The sequence below is a fragment of the Phasianus colchicus genome, chromosome 29 (genome assembly GCF_987193195.1).
Source record: "Phasianus colchicus chromosome 29, bPhaCol1.hap1.1, whole genome shotgun sequence".
Lineage (NCBI taxonomy): Eukaryota > Metazoa > Chordata > Aves > Galliformes > Phasianidae > Phasianus > Phasianus colchicus.
Genome location: NC_143464.1, coordinates 4970449 through 4991290, shown reverse-complemented (window position 1 = coordinate 4991290; position 20842 = coordinate 4970449). Strand labels below are relative to the sequence as shown.

Here is a 20842-nt window from a genome sequence, read left to right as displayed (position 1 = left end):
GCATCTCCAGACTTTAATGCACTGCTCCGCTGTGGGGCAGAGCTGTGGGGCAGGGCTCTATGGGGCAGCTATGGGGCAGCTATGGGGCAGGGCTCTATGGGGCAGCTATGGGGCAGGACTCTATGGGCCAGAGCTCCGCAGGATGGAGCTCTATGGGATGGAGCTGGATGGGATGGAGCTGGTTGGGATGGAGCTCTATGGGGCAGCTATGGGGCAGCCGTGGGGCAGCTATGGGGCAGCCGTGGGGCAGCCGTGGGGCGGGGCTACGCGGGGGCGACGTGGCTGGAGGAGACGGAGGACACCTGGGTGGCCTGGGAGGAACCCGAAACGTCGTCGTCGTCACCAAAGGGGCTGCGGCCGCAGAACAGCAGCTTCAGCATGCAGGAGCGGAACTGCGGGGGGGGGGGGGGGGAGATGTTGGGACCCATAGATGGGAGCTGTGGGGCCAGACCCATAAGTGGGACCCATAGATGGGAGCTGTGGGGCCAGACCCATAAGTGGGACCCATAGATGGGACCCATAGATGGGAGCTGTGGGGCCAGACCCATAAGTGGGACCCATAGATGGGAGCTGTGGGGCCAGACCCATAAGTGGGACCCATAGATGGGACCCATAGATGGGAGCTGTGGGGCCAGACCCATAAGTGGGACCCATAGATGGGAGCTGTGGGGCCAGACCCATAAGTGGGACCCATAGATGGGACCCATAGATGGGAGCTGTGGGGCCAGACCCATAAGTGGGACCCATAGATGGGAGCTGTGGGGCCAGACCCATAAGTGGGACCCATAGATGGGACCCATAGATGGGAGCTGTGGGGCCAGACCCATAAGTGGGACCCATAGATGGGAGCTGTGGGGCCAGACCCATAAGTGGGACCCATAGATGGGACCCATAGATGGGAGCTGTGGGGCCAGACCCATAAGTGGGACCCATAGATGGGAGCTGTGGGGCCAGACCCATAAGTGGGACCCATAGATGGGACCCATAGATGGGAGCTGTGGGGCCAGACCCATAAGTGGGACCCATAGATTGGGACCCATAGCATCAGACCCATAGCATCAGACCCAAAGAACTGCAGGAGCGGAACTGCGGGGGAGGGGGAGATGTTGGGACCCATAGATGGGAGCTGTGGGGCCAGACCCATAAGTGGGACCCATAGATGGGAGCTGTGGGGCCAGACCCATAAGTGGGACCCATAGATGGGAGCTGTGGGGCCAGACCCATAGATTGGGACCCATAGCATCAGACCCATAGATTGGGATTCATAGGTGGGACCCATAGAATCAGACCCATAGATTGGGACCCATAGAAACAGACCCATAGAATCAGACCCATAAATGGGAGCTGTGGGGCCAGACCCATAGATGGGACCCATAGATTGGGACCCATAGAATCAGACCCACAGAACAGCAGCTTCAGCATGCAGGAGCGGAACTGCGGGGGGGGGGGGGGGAGATGTTGGGACCCATAGATGGGAGCTGTGGGGCCAGACCCATAGATTGGGACCTAGAGGGCCAGACCCATAAGTGGGACCCATAGATGGGACCCATAGATTGGGATTCATAGCATCAGACCCACAGAACAGCAGCTCCAGCATGCAGGAGCGGAACTGCGGGGGGGGGGGAGATGTTGGGACCCATAGATGGGAGCTGTGGGGCCAGACCCATAAGTGGGACCCATAGATGGGACCCATAGATTGGGACCTATAGATTGGGATTCATAGGTGGGACCCATAGAATCAGACCCATAGATTGGGACCCATACAATCAGACCCATAGCATCAGACCCATAGATGGGAGCTGTGGGGCCAGACCCATAAGTGGGACCCATAGATGGGAGCTGTGGGGCCAGACCCATAGATTGGGACCCATAGATTGGGATTCATAGATGGGACCCATAGAATCAGACCCATAGATTGGGACCCACAGAATCAGACCCATAGAATCAGACCCATAGAATCAGACCCACAGATGCGACCCATAGATTGGGACCCATAGATGGGACCCATAAGTGGGAGCTATGGGGCCAGACCCATAGATTGGGACCCATAGTATCAGACCCACAGAACTGCAGCTTCAGCATGCAGGAGCAGAACTGCGGGGCGGGGGAGATGTTGGGACCCATAGATTCTGTGCCCCATAGATCTCTGTGCCCCACAGGACCCATAGGGCTCTGTGCCCCATAGGGTTCTCTGCCCCATAGGGTTCTCTGCCCACAGGACCCATAGAGCTCTGTGCCCCATAGGACCCATAGATGATGGGGTTGTGTCCCCCTGCCCCACATCCCCCCACTGCCCCCCATCACCCCCCATCCTCCTATATCCCCCCACCTGCCCCCCATCTCCCCATCACCCCCCATCCCCCCCCCCACCCCCCATCTCCCCCCACTGCCCCCCATCCCCCCATCATCCCCCATCCCCCCATCTCCCTCCACCCCCCCATCACCCCCCATCACCCCCCACTGCCCCCCATCGCCCTATATCCCCCCCATCACCCCCCATCCTCCTATATCCCCGCCTGCCCCCCATCCCCCCACCACCCCTCCATCACCCCCCATCGCCCCTGATCCTCCCTTATCCCCCCATCCCCCCACTGCCCCCATCACCCCCCATCTCCCCCCCCATCTCCCCCCACTGCCCCCCATCCCCCCGTCATCCCCCACCCCTCCATCACCCCCCACCACCCCCCACCTCCCCATCGCCCCCCACCACCCCCCATCCTCCCACTGCCCCCCATCCCCCCCATATCTCCCTCCATCCCCCCATATCCCCCCATCACCCCCTATCCCTCCCATCCCCCCCATCTCCCCATCACCCCCCATCATCCCCCATTGCCCCCCCACCACCCCCACCCCCTCCCACCAACCCCCAACTCCCCCCATCCCCCCATCACCCCCCATCTCCCCATCACCCCCCCCACCCCAACCCCCTCCATCCCCCCGCCACCCCACCACCCATGGGCCCCCCACCCCTCCCCACCCACCTGCTTGTTCATGACGACGTAGACGATGGGGTTGTGTCCCCCTGCCCCCCACCCCCATCTCCCCCCACCCCCCCATCACCCCCCACCACCCTGACCCCCTCCATCCCCCCATCACCCCCCATCACCCCTCATCTCCCTCCATCTCCCCATCACCCCATTGCCCCCCATCTCCCCATCACCCCCCATCTCCCCCCACCACCCCCCATCTCCCCATCACCCTCCACCTCCCCCCATCTCTGTCCATCCCATCACCCCCATACGCCCCCACTGCCCCCCACCCCCCCCCCACCCATGGGCCCCCCACCCAGAGCCCCCCCCACCCAGAGCCCCCCCACCCACCTGCTTGTTCATGAAGACGTAGATGATGGGGTTGTAGACGGTGGAGGACTTGGAGAAGACGGAAGGGATGGAGGCCAAGCCCACCTCGAAGCTGCGCCCGCGGTGCGTCACCACCCAGAGGGCGAAGGCCGTGTAGGGCGCCCAGCACACCAGGAAACCCAGCACCATCACCACCACCATCTTCGTCACCTCCCTCTCCGCCTTCTGCGTCGTCGCCGACTGCTCCTGCTGCCGGGCCACCTGAGGGACCGGGGGTTGGGGGGCAAGATGGAGGACGGGGGGTAAGATGGAGGACGGGGGGAAGATGGAGGATGGGGGGTAAGATGGAGGATGGGGGGCAGGATGGAGGATGGGGGCAGGATGGAGGATGGGGGGCAAGATGGCAGACAGGGGTCAAAGGACAAGATGGTGGATGGGGGGCAAGATGGTGGATGGGGGGCAAGATGGAGGATGGGGGCAGGATGGAGGATGGGGGGAAGATGGAGGTCAAAGGACAAGATGGCGGATGGGGGGCAAGATGGAGGATGGGGGCAGGATGGAGGATGGGGGGAAGATGGAGGATGGGGAGGATGGGTTGTAAGATGGAGGATGGGGGCAGGATGGAGGATGGGGGGAAGATGGAGGATGGGGGAAGATGGAGGTCAAAGGACAAGATGGCGGATGGGGAGCAAGATGGCGGACAGGGGTCAAAGGACAAGATGGCGGATGGGGGGAAGATGGAGGATGGGGGCAGGATGGAGGATGGGGGGTAAGATGGAGGATGGGGGTAAGATGGAGGATGGGGGTAAGATGGAGGATGGGGGGTAAGATGGAGGTCAAAGGACAAGATGGCGGATGCGGGGCAAGATGGAGGATGGGGGGAAGATGGAGGATGGGGGGAAGATGGAGGATGGGGGAAGATGGAGGATGGGGGGAAGATGGAGGATGGGGGAAGATGGAGGATGGGGGGAAGATGGAGGATGGGGGAAGATGGAGGATGGGGGTAAGATGGAGGATGGGGGCAGGATGGAGGATGGGGGCAGGATGGAGGATGGGGGGTAAGATGGAGGATGGGGGTAAGATGGAGGATGGGGGGTAAGATGGAGGATGGGGGTAAGATGGAGGACAGGGGGAAGATGGAGGATGGGGGCAGGATGGAGGATGGGGGGTAAGATGGAGGATGGGGGGAAGATGGAGGACGGGGGGAAGATGGAGGATGGGGGGTAAGATGGAGGATGGGGGTAAGATGGAGGATGGGGGGAAGATGGAGGATGGGGGAAGATGGAGGATGGGGGTTAGATGGAGGATGGGGGTAAGATGGAGGATGGGGGCAGGATGGAGGATGGGGGGTAAGATGGAGGATGGGGGAAGATGGAGGATGGGGGGAAGATGGAGGATGGGGGGAAGATGGAGGATGGGGGAAGATGGAGGACAAAGGACAAGATGGCGGATGGGGAGCAAGATGGCGGACAGGGGTCAAAGGACAAGATGGCGGATGGGGGGAAGATGGAGGATGGGGGCAGGATGGAGGATGGGGGGAAGATGGAGGATGGGGGGTAAGATGGAGGATGGGGGGAAGATGGAGGATGGGGGGTAAGATGGAGGATGGGGGGTAAGATGGAGGTCAAAGGACAAGATGGCGGATGGGGGGCAAGATGGTGGATGGGGGGAAGATGGAGGATGGGGGGAAGATGGAGGATGGGGGGAAGATGGAGGATGGGGGCAGGATGGAGGATGGGGGCAGGATGGAGGATGGGGGGTAAGATGGCGGATGGGGGCAAGATGGAGGATGGGGGTAAGATGGAGGACGAGGCCAAGATGGAGGTCAAAGGACAAGATGGCGGATGGGGAGCAAGATGGCGGACAGGGGTCAAAGGACAAGATGGTGGATGGGGGGAAGATGGAGGATGGAAGGAAGATGGAGGACGGGGGGTAAGATGGAGGATGGGGGGCAAGATGGAGGATGGGGGGAAGATGGAGGATGGGGGGAAGATGGAGGACGGGGGGTAAGATGGAGGATGGGGGGTAAGATGGAGGACGAGGCCAAGATGGAGGTCACAGGACAAGATGGAAGTCAAAGGACAAGATGGCGGATGGGGGGCAAGATGGAGGACAGGGGGAAGATGGCGGATGGGGGAAGATGGAGGATGGGGGGAAGATGGAGGATGGGGGAAGATGGAGGATGGGGGGTAAGATGGAGGATGGGGGAAGATGGAGGTCAAAGGACAAGATGGCGGATGGGGAGCAAGATGGCGGACAGGGGTCAAAGGACAAGATGGTGGATGGGGGGAAGATGGAGGACGAGGCCAAGATGGAGGTCAAAGGACAAGATGGCGGATGGGGGGTAAGATGGAGGATGGGGGAAGATGGAGGATGGGGGTAAGATGGAGGATGGGGGCAGGATGGAGGATGGGGGGAAGATGGAGGATGGGGGGAAGATGGAGGTCAAAGGACAAGATGGCGGATGGGGGGCAAGATGGAGGACGAGGGTAAGATGGAGGATGGGGGGTAAGATGGAGGATGGGGGGTAAGATGGAGGTCACAGGACAAGATGGTGGATGGGGGGTAAGATGGAGGACGGGACCAAGATGGCGGACAAGATGGAGGATGGGGCCAAGATGGCAGACGGGGGGCAATATGGCGGATGGGGGGAAGATGGAAGACGGGAGTAAGATGGAGGACGGGGGGCAGGATGGAGGTCAAAGGACAAGATGGCGGACGGAGGTCAAAGGACAAGATGGAGGACGGGGAGGAAGATGGAGGACAAGGGGCAAGATGGAGGTCAAAGGACAAGATGGTGGACGGGGGGACAAGATGGCGGCCAAAGGACAAGATGGCGGCCGGGGGGGGACAAGATGGCAGCTGTCATCGTGGAGGTGGTGTGATGGAGGACAAGATGGCGGCCGAAGGACAAGATGGCGGCTGGGGGGGGGAGCAAGATGGCGGCTGTGGGACAAGATGGCGGCCGGGGGGGGCCAAAATGGCGGTTGTGGGACAAGATGGCGGCTCCGCTGGGACGTGGGGACAAAATGGCGTCATGGCATGGGGACGTGGCGTGTCCTCATTGGGAGAGATGGCGGATGGGGGGACAAGATGGCGGCTGGTGGGGCAAGATGGCGGATGGGGGGGGACAAGATGGCGGCCAGTGGAGGGGGACAAGATGGTGGCCAGTGGGGGGGCAAGATGGCGTATGGGGGGGGCAAGATGGTGGATGGCGGGGCAAGATGGTGGATGGGGGGGACAAGATGGCGGATGGGGGGGACAAGATGGCGGATGGGGGGGCAAGATGGCGGATGGCAAGATGGCGGCCAGTGGGGGGGCAAGATAGTGGCTGGGGGGGGGCAAGATGGCGGCTGGGGGGGGCAAGATGGTGGATGGCGGGGCAAGATGGCGGCTGGGGGGGACAAGATGGCGGCCAGTGGGGGGGCAAGATGGCGGCTGGGAGGGCAAGATGGCGTCCTGGGGGGGGCAAGATGGTGGATGGCGGGGCAAGATGGCGGATGGGGGGGACAAGATGGCGGCCAGTGGGGGGGCAAGATGGCGGCTGGGGGGGCAAGATGGCGTCCTGGGGGGGGCAAGATGGCGGCTGGGGGGGACAAGATGGTGGCTGGGGGGGGGCAAGATGGCGGCCAGTGGGGGGGCAAGATGGCGGATGGCAAGATGGCGGCCAGCAAGATGGCGGCCAGTGGCGGGGCAAGATGGCGGACGGGGGGGGCAAGATGGCGGATGGCAAGATGGCGGCCAGTGGGGGGGACAAGATGGCGGCTGGGGGGGGACAAGATGGCGGCCACGGCGACAAGATGGCGGCTCCTTCCCCACAACCCCCCCATGACCCCATGACCCCAAATCCCCCCATAACCCCAAATCCCCCCCTCACCCCATAACCCCCCCCGACCCCATAACAACCCCCCCCCACCCCATAACCCCACAACGCCCCCTGACCCCACAAACCCCGACCCCATAAACCCCCCCGACCCCAAATTGCCCCCTGACCCCACAACCCCCACAATGACCCCATAACCCCACAACCCCCCCATAACCCCCCCCTGACCCCATAACCCTACAATGCCCCCCTAACCCCATAACCCCCCCTGACCCCATAACCCCCCCACCCCATAACCCCCCCCAACCCCCCCAACCCCATTTCCCCCCCCAACCCCATAATCCTCCAACGCCCCCCGACCCCATAATCCCCCTTGACCCCATAACCCCCCCCGACCACACAAACCCCCCCCACCCCATAACCCCCATAACCCCCCCCTGACCCCATAAACCCCCATAACCCCACAAACCCCGACCCCAACCCCCCCACCGACCCCACAACCCCCCCCTGACGCCATAACCCCCCCCGACCCCATAACCCCACAAACCCCGACCCCATAACCCCCCCCTGACTGCATAACCCCCCCCGACCCCATAACCCCCATCACCCCAAATCCCCCCCTGACCCCACAACCCCCCCATCACCCCAACCCCCCCCCAACCCCATAACCCCCCCGACCCCATACGCCCCCCTGACCCTGCAAATCCCAACCCCATAACCCCCCCTGACCCCATAAACCCCCATAACCCCACAAACCCCAGCCCCATAACCCCCCCGACCCAATAACCCCCCTGACCCCACAAACCCCGACCCCACAACCCCCCGACTGCATAACACCCCTGACCCCACAAACCCAGACCCCATTATAACCCCAACACCCCAAATACCCCCCTGACCCCATAACCCCCCCCAACCCCATAACCCCCCATAGCCCCACAAACCCCGACCCCATAACCTCCCATAACCCCACAAACCCCAACCCCACAACCCCCCCCGACCCCATAACCCCACAACGCCCTGACCCCGTAAACCCCCTCCGACCCCATAACCCCCCATAACCCCCCATAACCCCACAACGCCCCCTGACCCCATAACCCCACATAACCCCACAAACCCCAACCCCACAACCCCATAAACCCCGACCCCATAAACCCCCCCCAACCCCATAACCCCCCGACCCCACAACCCCCCCCGACCCCATAACCCCCCATAACCCCCCATAACCCCACAACGCCCCGACCCCATAACCCCACATAACCCCACAAACCCCGACCCCACAACCCCCCCCGACCCCATAACCCCACAAACCCCGACCCCACAACCCCCCACTGACCCCATAAACCCCCCCTGACCCCATAACCCCCCCATAACCCCCCATAACCCCACAAACCCCGACCCCATAACCCCCCCTGACCCCATAACCCCACAACCCCCCCGACCCCATAGCCCCCCCCTGACCCCATAAACCCCCCGACCCCACAACCCCCTGACCCCATAACCCCCCATAACCCCACAAACCCCGACCCCACAACCCCCCCCTGACACCATAAACCCCCCCCAACCCCATAAACCCCCCTTGACCCCATAACCCCACATAACCCCACAAACCCCAACCCCACAACCCCGCCCTGACACCATAAACCCCCCCCAACCCCATAACCCCACAAACCCCGACCCCACAACCCCCCCCGACCCCATAACCCACCCGACCCCATAACCCCCATCACCCCAAATCCCCTCCTGACCCCACAACCCCCCCTGACCCCATAACCCCACAAACCCCGACCCCATAACCCCCCCTGACCCCATAACCCCACAACCCCCCCCGACCCCATAGCCCCCCCCTGACCCCACAACCCCCCTGACCCCATAAACCCCCCCGACCCCATAACCCCCCATAACCCCACAAACCCCGACCCCATAACCCCACCGACCCCATAAACCCCCCATAACCCCACAAACCCCGACCCCATAAACCCCCCTGACCCCACAACCCCCCTGACCCCATAAACCCCCCCTGACCCCATAAACCCCCCCCGACCCCATAACCCCTCCTGACCCCATAAACCCCCCCCCCAACCCCATAACCCCCCCGACCCCATAACCCCCATCACCCCAAATCCCCCCCTGACCCCACAACGCCCCCGACCCCATAACCCCACAAACCCCGACCCCATAACCCCCCCTGACCCCATAACCCCCCCCGACCCCATAACCCCCATCACCCCAAATCCCCCCCTGACCCCACAACCCCCCCGACCCCATAACCCCACAACCCCCCTGACCCCATAAACCCCCCCCCGACCCCAATCCCCCTCCGACCCCATAACCCCCCCTGACCCCATAACCCCACAAACCCCGACCCCATAACCCCCCCGACCCCACAACCCCCCCCCGACCCCATAAACCCCCCCTGACCCCACAAACCCCCCCAACCCCACAACCCCCCTGACCCCATAACCCCACAAACCCCGACCCCATAACCCCCCCCTGACCCCATAAACCCCCCATAACCCCACAAACCCCAACCCCATAACCCCCCCTGACCCCATAACCCCACAACCCCCCCCGACCCCATAGCCCCCCCCTGACCCCATAAACCCCCCTGACCCTACAACCCCCTGACCCCATAACCCCCCATAACCCCCCAAACCCCGACCCCACAGCCCCCCACTGACCCCATAACCCCCCCGACCCCATAACCCCCCCTGACCCCACAAACCCCGACCCCATAACCCCATAAACCCCCCCCGACCCCATAACCCCACAAACCCCGACCCCATAATCCCCCCTGACCCCATAACCCCACAACCCCCCCCGACCCCATAGCCCCCCGACCCCACAAACCCCGACCCCATAAACCGCCCCCGATGCCATAACCCCACAAACCCCGACCCCATAACCCCATAAACCCCCCCCGACCCCATAACCCCACAAACCCCGACCCCATAACCCCCCCTGACCCCATAACCCCACAACCCCCCCCGACCCCATAGCCCCCCGACCCCACAACCCCCCTGACCCCATAAACCCCCCCTGACCCCATAACCCCCCGTGACCCCACAAACCCCGACCCCATAACCCCCCCGACCCCATAAACCCCCTCCGACCCCACAACCCCCCCTGACCCCATAACCGCCCATAACCCCCCCTGACCCCATAACCCCACAACCCCCCCTGACCCCACAAACCCCCCCCAACCCCCCAATCCCCCCGACCCCAAACCCCGACCCCATAAACCGCCCCAACCCCACAAACCCCCACAACCCCACAACCCCCCACGGCCCCCCATCGCCCCGCGCCGCCCGCTGTCGCCCCCTGGCGGCTGACCGCTCTGAGCGTCAGCAGGAGGCGGCCGTAGGAGAAGACGATGATGGCGAGCGGGACGCCGAAGCAGAAGGTGAACAGGAAGAGCACGTAGCTCTCGTTGTGCCACTGGTTGTCCGTCGTGTACCAGTCCGGCCCGCACGAGCACTGCAGCCCTTCTGGGATGTACCTGCGCCCCACAGCGCCGCCCCATAGCGCCCCACAGCGCCCCACAGCGCCCCATAGGGCTGCCCCACAGAGATGTCCCATAGAACTCCATAGAACTCCATAGGCACCAATGTGCACCATAAGGCACCATAGAGCCCCATTGTGCCCCATTGAGCCCCATAGAGCTCCATTGTGCCCCATAGAGTCCCATAGAGCCCCATAACCACGCTGTGCCCCACAGCGCCCCATAGCGCCCCATAGAGCCGCCCCATAGACCCCCATAGAACTCTATAGGCACCAATGTGCACCATAAGGCACCATAGAGCCCCATTGTGCCCCACAGAGCCCCATAGCCACGCTGTGCCCCATAGCGCCCCATAGCTCTCGTTGTGCCACTGGTTGTCTGTCGTGTACCAGTCCGGCCCGCACGAGCACTGCAGCCCTTCTGGGATGTACCTGCGCCCCACAGCGCCGCCCCATAGCGCCCCACAGCGCCCCATAGGGCTGCCCCACAGAGATGTCCCATAGACCCCCATAGAACTCCATAGGCACCAATGAGCACCAGAAGGCACCATAGAGCCCCATAGAGACACATTGAGCCCCATTCTGCCCCATAGAGCCCCATAACCACGCTGTGCCCCACAGCGCCCCATAGCGCCCCATAGAGCCCCATAGAACTCCATAGAACTCCATAGGCACCAATGTGCACCATAAGGCACCATAGAGCCCCATTGTGCCCCATAGAGCCCCATAGCGCCCCATAGCGCCCCATAGAGCCCCATAGAACTCCATAGGAACCAGTGTGCATCATAGCACCCAATAGTGACTATTAGAGCCCCATAGAGCCCCATTGTGCCCCATTGTGCCCCATAGAGCCCCATAGCGCCCCATAGAGCCCCATTGTGCCCCATTGTGCCCCATAGAGCCCCATAGCCACGCTGTGCCCCATAGCGCCCCATAGAGCCCCATAGCGCCCCATAGAGCCACCCCACAGACCCCCATAGAACTCCATAGAACTCCATAGGAACCAATGTGCACCATAAGGCACCATAGAGCCCCATTGTGCCCCATAGAGCCCCATAGGGTCCCATAGCGCCCCATAGCGCCCCATAGAGCCCCATAGAACTCCATAGGAACCAGTGTGCATCATAGCACCCAATAGTGACTATTAGAGCCCCATAGAGCCCCATTGTGCCCCATTGAGCCCCATAGTGCCCCATAGAGCCCCATAACCACGCTGTGCCCCATAGCGCCCCATAGCGCCCCATAGAGCCCCATAGAACTCCATAGGAACCAGTGTGCATCACAGCACCCAATAGCGACCATTAGAGCCCCATAGAGCCCCATAGAGCCCCACTGTGCCCCATAGACCCCCATTGTGCCCCATTGTGCCCCATAGCGCCCCATAGCCACGCTGTGCCCCATAGCACTGCCCCATAGCGCCCCATAGCTCTCGTTGTGCCACTGGTTGTCCGTCGTGTACCAGTCCGGCCCGCACGAGCACTGCAGCCCTTCTGGGATGTACCTGCGCCCCACAGCGCCGCCCCATAGCGCCCCACAGCGCCCCATAGGGCTGCCCCATAGCAATGTCCCATAGAGCCCCATAGAACTCCATAGGAACCAGTGTGCATCGTTGAGCCACCCATAGTGCCCCATAGAGCCCCATAGAGCCCCATTGTGCCCCATAGCACCCCATAGAGCCCCATAGAACTCCATAGGAACCAGTGTGCATCATAGCACCCAATAGCGACCATTAGAGCCCCATAGAGCCCCATTGTGCCCCATTGTGCCCCATAGAGCCCCATAGCGCCCCATAGAGCCCCATTGTGCCCCATTGTGCCCCATAGAGCCCCATAGCCACGCTGTGCCCCATAGCGCCCCATAGAGCCCCATAGCGCCCCATAGAGCCACCCCACAGACCCCCATAGAACTCCATACAACTCCATAGGAACCAATGAGCACCAGAAGGCACCATAGAGCCCCATAGAGACCCATTGTGCCCCATTGAGCCCCATTCTGCCCCATAGAGCCCCATAGCCACGCTGTGCCCCATAGCGCCCCATAGCGCCCCATAGAGCCGCCCCACAGACCCCCATAGAACTCCATAGAACTCCATAGGAACCAATGTGCACCATAAGGCACCATAGAGCCCCATTGTGCCCCATAGAGCCCCATAGGGTCCAATAGTGCCCCATAGAGCCCCATAGAACCCCATAGAGCCCCATAGCCACGCTGTGCCCCATAGCGCCCCATAGCGCCCCATAGAGCCCCATAGAACTCCATAGGAACCAGTGTGCATCACAGCACCCAATAGTGACTATTAGAGCCCCATAGAGCCCCATTGTGCCCCATTGAGCCCCATAGCGCCCCATAGAGCCCCATTGTGCCCCATTGTGCCCCATAGAGCCCCATAGCCACGCTGTGCCCCATAGCGCTGCCCCATAGCGCCCCATAGCTCTCGTTGTGCCACTGGTTGTCTGTCGTGTACCAGTCCGGCCCGCACGAGCACTGCAGCCCTTCTGGGATGTACCTGCGCCCCACAGCGCCGCCCCATAGCGCCCCACAGCGCCCCATAGGGCTGCCCCACAGAGATGTCCCATAGACCCCCATAGAACTCCATAGGAACCAATGAGCACCAGAAGGCACCATAGAGCCCCATAGAGACACATTGAGCCCCATTCTGCCCCATAGAGCCCCATAACCACGCTGTGCCCCACAGCGCCCCATAGCGCCCCATAGAGCCCCATAGAACTCCATAGAACTCCATAGGCACCAATGTGCACCATAAGGCACCATAGAGCCCCATTGTGCCCCATTGAGCCCCATAGAGCTCCATTGTGCCCCATAGAGTCCCATAGAGCCCCATAGAGCCCCATAACCACGCTGTGCCCCACAGCGCCCCATAGCGCCCCATAGCGCCGCCCCATAGACCCCCATAGAACTCTATAGGCACCAATGTGCACCATAAGGCACCATAGAGCCCCATTGTGCCCCACAGAGCCCCATAGCCACGCTGTGCCCCATAGCGCCCCATAGCGCCCCATAGCGCCCCATAGAGCCCCATAGAACTCCATAGGAACCAGTGTGCATCATAGCACCCAATAGTGACTATTAGAGCCCCATAGAGCCCCATTGTGCCCCATTGTGCCCCATAGAGCCCCATAGCGCCCCATAGAGCCCCATTGTGCCCCACTGTGCCCCATAGAGCCCCATAGCCATGCTGTGCCCCATAGCGCCCCATAGAGCCCCATAGCGCCCCATAGAGCCACCCCACAGACCCCCATAGAACTCCATAGAACTCCATAGGAACCAATGTGCACCATAAGGCACCATAGAGCCCCATTGTGCCCCATAGAGCCCCATAGGGTCCCATAGCGCCCCATAGAGCCCCATAGAGCCCCACTGTGCCCCATAGACCCCCATTGTGCCCCATTGTGCCCCATAGCGCCCCATAGCCACGCTGTGCCCCATAGCGCCCCATAGCTCTCGTTGTGCCACTGGTTGTCCGTCGTGTACCAGTCCGGCCCGCACGAGCACTGCAGCCCTTCTGGGATGTACCTGCGCCCCACAGCGCCGCCCCATAGCGCCCCACAGCGCCCCATAGGGCTGCCCCACAGAGATGTCCCATAGACCCCCATAGAACTCCATAGGAACCAGTGTGCATCGTTGAGCCACCCATAGTGCCCCATAGAGCCCCATAGAGCCCCATTGTGCCCCATAGCACCCCATAGAGCCCCATAACCACGCTGTGCCCCATAGCGCCCCATAGCGCCCTATAGAGCCGCCCCATAGACCCCAATACAACTCCATAGGGACCAATGAGCACCAGAAGGCACCATAGAGCCCCATAGAGCCCCATAGAGCCCCATTGAGCCCCACTGTGCCCCACTGAGCCCCATAGAGCCCCATAGCCACGCTGTGCCCCATAGCGCCCCATAGCGCCCCATAGAGCCACCCCATAGAACTCCATAGGCACCAATGATCACCATAAGGCACCATAGAGCCCCATAGAGACCCATTGAGCCCCACTGTGCCCCATAGCACCCCATAGAACCCCATAGAGCCCCATAACCACGCTGTGCCCCATAGCGCCCCATAGCGCCCCATAGCGCCCCATAGAGCCCTATAGAGCCACCCCATAGACTCCCATAGCACTCCATAGGCACCAGTGTGCATCACTGAGCCACCCATAGTGCCTACTAGAGCCCCATAGAGCCCCATAGCGCCCCATTGTGCCCCATAGAGCCCCATAACCACGCTGTGCCCCATAGCGCCCCATAGAACTCCACAGGAACAAGTGTGCAGCATAGCACCCAATTGTGACCATTACAGCCCCATGGAGCCCCATAGATGGAGGCCCCACCCCACACCCCCATCACCCCCCCAGCCCCCCACATTGACCCCCCCACCCCACACCCCCATTTACCCCCCCAGCCCCACACATTGACCCACACCTCCCATCCTCAGGCCCCCAAGCCCCCCCAGCCCCACACATTGACCCCCCCACACCCCCATCCCCAGCCCCACACATTGACCCCTCCCCACACCACCATCACCCCCATCCCCAGCCCCCCCCCAGCCCCACACATTGACCCCCCCACCCCCCACCCTCCCCATCCCCAAGCCCCCCCTCCCAGCCCCACACATTGACCCCCCCACACCCCACACCCCACACCCCCATCACCCCCCCAGCCCCCCCAGCCCCCCAGCCCCACACATTGACCCCCCCCCTCCATCCCCAAGCCCCCCCCCAGCCCCACACATTGACCCACACCCCCAATCCCCAGTCCCCCAGCCCCACACATTGACCCCCCACACCCCACGCCCCCCATCACCCCCCCAGCCACCCCAGCCCCACACATTGACCCACATCCCCAACCCCAGCCCCACACATCGACCCAACCCCCAGCCCCACCCCCCCCAGCCCCACACATTGACCCACATCCCCAGCCCCCTTAGCCCCACACATTGACCCCCACACCCCACACCCCACACCCCCATCACTCCCCCAGCCCCACACATTGACCCCCCCACCCCACACCCCCATTACCCCCCCAGCCCCACACATTGACCCACCCCCCCCATCCCCAGCCCCACACATTGACCCCCCCCTGCCCCCCTCCCCCCCCAGCCCCACACATTGACCCACCCCCCACCCCCCCCATCCCCAAGCCCCCTCCCAGCCCCACACATTGACCCACATCCCCAACCCCAGCCCCACACATTGACCCCCCCCACCTCCCACCCCCCCCATCCCCAAGCCCCCCTCCCAGCCCCACACATTGACCCCCCCTGCCCCCCCAGCCCCCCAGCCCCACACATTGACCCCCCCCTCCATCCCCAAGCCCCCCCCCAGCCCCACACATTGACCCACACCCCCCATCCCCAGCCCCACACATTGACCCCCCCACCCCCCATCCCCAGCCCCCCCAGCCCCCCACACACCCCCATCACCTCCCCAGCCCCCCCAGCCCCACACATTGACCCACATCCCCATCCCCAGCCCCACACATTGACCCCCCCTGCCCCCCTCCCCCCCCAGCCCCACACATTGACCCACCCCCCAGCCCCCCCATCCCCAAGCCCCCATCCCAGCCCCACACATTGACCCCCCCCTGCCCCCCCAGCCCCCCAGCCCCACACATTGACCCCCCCACGCCCCCCACCCCCAAGCCCCCCCTCCCAGCCCCACACATTGACCCCCCCCCCCCCCCACCTACCGACTCCACCCGAAGAGCGGCGGCGCGGAGGCGACCAACCCCAGCACCCAGGTGGCCACGCAGCCCAGCACGGCGTGGCTGCCCCGGAACGTGAAGTTGCCCAAAGGTTTGCAGATGACGAGGAACCGCTCGAACGCCACCACGGCCAACGACCACAGGCTCACCATGCCTGGGGGGGGCAAGGGGGGGAGGGGGGGGGGGGCACTTGTGGGTCACGGAGCCCCGAAGCCCCATAGATCCGCGTGGGACACAGCGCCCCCTATGGGTCACGGCGCCCACTATGGGTCAGAGCGACCCCTATGGGTCACAGCGCCCCCTATGGGTCAAAGTGCCTCATAGATCCGTGTGGGTCACAGCGCCCCCTATGGGTCAGAGTTCCCCCTATGGGTCACAGCACCCCATGGCCCCAGCGCCCCAGATCCCGGTGTGGGTCACAGCGCCCCCTATGGGTCACAGCACCCCATGGCCCCATAGATCCGCGTGGGTCACAGCGCCCCCTATGGGCCACAGTTCCCCCTATGGGTCACAGCGCCCCCTATGGGTCAAAGTGCCTCATAGCCTCGTGTGGGTCACAGCGCCCCCTATGGGTCACAGCGCCCCATAGATCCGTGTGGGTCACAGCGCCCCCTATGGCTCACAGCGCCCCATGGCCCCATAGATCCGCGTGGGTCACAGCGCCCCCTATGGGTCACAGCGCCCCATAGATCCGTTGTGGGTCACAGCGCCACCTATGGGACACGGCGCCCCATAGATCCGCGTGGGTCACAGCGCCCCCTATGGGTCACAGCGCCCCCTATGGGTCACAGCGCCCCATAGATCCGTGTGGGTCACAGCGCCCCATAGATCCGCGTGGGTCACAGCGCCCCCTATGGGTCACAGCGCCCCATAGATCCGTGTGGGTCACAGCGCCCCCTATGGGTCACAGCGCCCCATAGATCCGTGTGGGACACAGCGCCCCCTATGGGTCACAGCGCCCCCTATGGGTCAGAGCTCCATCGATGGGTCACAGCATCCCCTATGGGTCACGGTGCCCTATAGATCCTGTTGGACACAGCGCCACCTATGGGTCACAGCGCCCCCTATGGATCAAAGTGCCTCATAGATCCGCGTGGGTCACAGCGCCCCCGATGGGTCAAAGTTCCCCAAAGATCCTGTGGGTCACAGCGACCCCTATGGGTCACAGCGCCCCATGGCCCCATAGATCCGCGTGGGTCACAGCGCCCCCTATGGGTCACAGCGCCCCATAGATCCGTATGGGTCACAGCGCCCCCTATGTGTCACAGCTCCACCTATGGGTCACAGCGCCCCATAGATCCGTGTGGGTCACAGCGCCCCCTATGGGTCAAAGTGCCTCATAGCCTCGTGTGGGTCACAGCGCCCCCTATGGGCCACAGCGCCCCATAGATCTGTTGTGGGTCACAGCGCCCCCTATGGGTCACAGCGCCCCCTATGGGTCACAGCGCCCCATAGATCCGTGTGGGTCACAGCGCCCCCTATGGGTCACGGCGCCCACTATGGGTCACAGCGCCCCATAGATCCGCGTGGGTCACAGCGCCCCCTATGGGCCACAGTTCCCCCTATGGGTCACAGCGCCCCCTATGGGTCACAGCGCCCCACAGATAAGTGCGGATCACAGCGCCCCCTATGGGTCACAGCGCCCCCTATGGGTCACACCATCCCCTATGGGTCACAGCGCCCCATAGATCCGTGTGGGTCACAGCGCCCCCTATGGGTCACAGCGCCCCATAGATCCGTTGTGGGACACAGCGCCCCCTATGGGTCACAGCGCCCCATAGATCCGTGTGGGTCACAGCGCCCCATAGATCCGTGTGGGACACAGCGCCCCCTATGGGTCACAGCGCCCCATAGATCCGTGTGGGTCACAGCGTCACGAAGCCCCACAGATCCTGTGGGTCACAGCGCCACCTATGGGTCACAGCGCCCCATAGATCCGCGTGGGACACAGCGCCCCCTATGGGTCAGAGCTCCATCGATGGGTCACAGCATCTCCTATGGGTCACAGCGCCCCCTATGGGTCACAGCGCCCCCTATGGGTCACGGCGCCCTCTATGGGTCAGAGCTCCATCGATGGGTCACAGCGCCCCCTATGGGTCACGGCGCCCCATGGCCCCACAGATCCATGTGGGTAACAGAGCTCCTATGTGGGTCACGTGACCCCATATCTGATGCAATAACCCCACAGCTGACCCCACATCTGACCCCATAACCCCACTTCTCACCCCATATCTGACCCCATAACCCCATTTCTCACCCCACATCTGACCCCATAACCCCACACCTGACCCCATAACCCAGTATCTGACCCCATAACTCCACACCTGACCCCATATCTGACCCCACAACCCCATATCTGACCCCACAGCCCCCATAACCCCATGACCCCATATCCCCCCCCATCCCCACCTCCCAGCGTGGCGGCGAATCCCTTGATTTTGCAGGTAGTGCCCCCATATCTCACCCCATATCTGACCCCATAACCCCACACCTGACCCCATAACTCCACACCTGACCCCATAACCCCACATCTGACCCCACACCTGACCCCATAACTGCACACCTGACCCCAGATCTGACCCCATAACCCCACATTTGATGCCAGATCTGACCCCATAACCCCACACCTGACTCCATATCTGACCCCAGAACCCCACATCTGACCCCATATCTGACCCCATAACCCCACACCTGACCCCATAACCCCACACCTGACCCCAGATCTGACCCCATAACCCCGTATCTGACCCCATATCTGACCCCATAACCCCACACCTGACCCCATATCTGATCCAATAACCCCACAGCTGACCCCATAACCCTGTATCTGACCCCATAACTCCACTCCTGACCCCATATCTGACCCCACACCCCATAACTCCATCCCCACCTCCCAGCGTGGCGGCGAATCCCTCAATTTTGCAGGCAGTGCCCCCACACCTGACCCCATAACCCCACTTCTCACCACACATCTGACCCCATAACCCCACACCTGACCCCATATCTGACCCCACACCCCATAACTCCATCCCCACCTCCCAGCTGACCCCATAACCCCATATCTGACTCTATAACCCCACACCTGACCCCAGATCTGACCCCATAACCCCACACCTGACCCCATATCTGATCCAATAACCCCACAGCTGACCCCATAACCCCACACCTGACCCCGTATCTGACCCCATAACCCCACACCTGACCCCATATCTGACCCCACAACCCCACACCTGACCCCATAACTCCACTTCTCACCCCATATCTGACCCCACACCCCATAACTCCATCCCCACCTCCCAGCGTGGCGGCGAATCCCTCGATTTTGCAGGCAGTGCCCCCATATCTGACCCCATAACCCCACACCTGACCCCATAACCCCACATCTGACCCCACAACCCCACACCTGACCCCATAACCCCATATCTGACCCCACACCCCATAACTCCATCCCCACCTCCCAGCGTGGCGGCGAATCCCTCGATTTTGCAGGCCGTGGGTCCGAGTGCGAAATACATCTGGGTGAAGCTGTAACAAGCCGTGGTGGATCCCACCAGGATAACCAGCAGGTTGGCCAACGCCAAATTAACCAGGATGTAATTAAGATGAGAACGAAGTTTCCGGAAACGGGCGGTGCAAAAAATAGTCAGGGTGTTGATGGGGACCCCAAAAGCGATCAGGAGGAACATGAAGGCTGCCATAGCACGAAACAAACCGGGGCTTCCCAAATGGGTCTGGGGGACCAAGAAGGGGCTGAGGGCGGTGATGTTGGGGGCATCCAAAGCCATGGGGATGTAAAAATCCTCGGGGAGGTCGGAAGGGGGGCGCGGGGGGTGCATGGTTGGGGGTTTGGGGGGTCGTGGGATGGGGTGGGAAAGGGAGGAGATGGAAATAGGGGGCTTGGGGGGGGAGGAAATGGAAATAGGGGGCTTGGGGGGGAAGGAAGTGGAAATAGGGGGTTTGGGGGGGGAAGGAAATGGAAATAGGGGGTTTGGGGGGGAAGGAAGTGGAAATAGGGGGCTTGGGGGGAAGGAAATGGAAATAGGGGGTTTGGGGGGGGAAGGAAGTGGAAATAGGGGGTTTGGGGGGGGAAGGAAGTGGAAATAGGGGGCTTGGGGGGGAAGGAAGTGGAAATAGGGGGCTTGGGGGGAAGGAAATGGAAATAGGGGGTTTGGGGGGGAAGGAAGTGGAAATAGGGGGTTTTGGGGGGGAGGAGATGGAAATAGGGGGTTTGGGGGGGAAGGAAGTGGAAATAGGGGGCTTGGGGGGAAGGAAATGGAAATAGGGGGTTTGGGGGGGAAGGAAGTGGAAATAGGGGGTTTTGGGGGGGGAGGAGATGGAAATAGGGGGCTTGGGGGGGAAGGAAGTGGAAATAGGGGGCTTGGGGGGGAAGGAAATGGAAATAGGGGGCTTGGGGGGGAAGGAAATGGAAATAGGGCTTTTTGGGGGGAAGGAAATGGAAATAGGGGGCTTGGGGGGGGGAGGAAGTGGAAATAGGGGGCTTGGGGACGGGG

General features: G+C 62.6%; 1 protein-coding gene across 2 annotated transcripts; it reads right to left on the bottom strand.

Moving 5' to 3' along the window:
- Positions 1-250: 250 nt before the first annotated feature.
- On the bottom strand, positions 251-20167 carry LOC116241417 (blue-sensitive opsin). 2 transcript variants are annotated; one of them, XM_090126729.1, is made up of 5 exons: positions 19786-20167; positions 16317-16485; positions 10453-10618; positions 3321-3560; positions 251-392 (listed from the first exon to the last, which is right to left on the bottom strand). In XM_090126729.1, exons 1-5 carry the CDS (start codon positions 20165-20167, stop codon positions 264-266), a joined length of 1086 nt encoding a protein of 361 aa, XP_089982855.1. In that variant the 3' UTR covers positions 251-263. The 2 variants fall into 2 exon arrangements, with proteins under 2 accessions (XP_089982855.1, XP_089982854.1); XM_090126728.1 differs by lacking the exons at positions 251-392; positions 3321-3560; positions 10453-10618 and adding an exon at positions 11202-14154.
- Positions 20168-20842: the final 675 nt, after the last annotated feature.

What these genes read in the sequence shown, in the direction of transcription:
- LOC116241417 (XM_090126729.1), bottom strand. Translation starts at nt 20,167, where the DNA reads ATGCACCCCCCGCGCCCCCCTTCCGACCTCCCCGAGGATTTTTACATC. An exon ending in CCGCTCTTCGGGTGGAGTCG is followed by an intron (nt 10,619 to 16,316) that starts GTAGGTGGGGGG and finishes TGTGGGGCGCAG; the next exon opens with GTACATCCCAGAAGGGCTGC. An exon ending in TCCTGCTGACGCTCAGAGCG is followed by an intron (nt 3,561 to 10,452) that starts GTCAGCCGCCAG and finishes CCGGTCCCTCAG; the next exon opens with GTGGCCCGGCAGCAGGAGCA.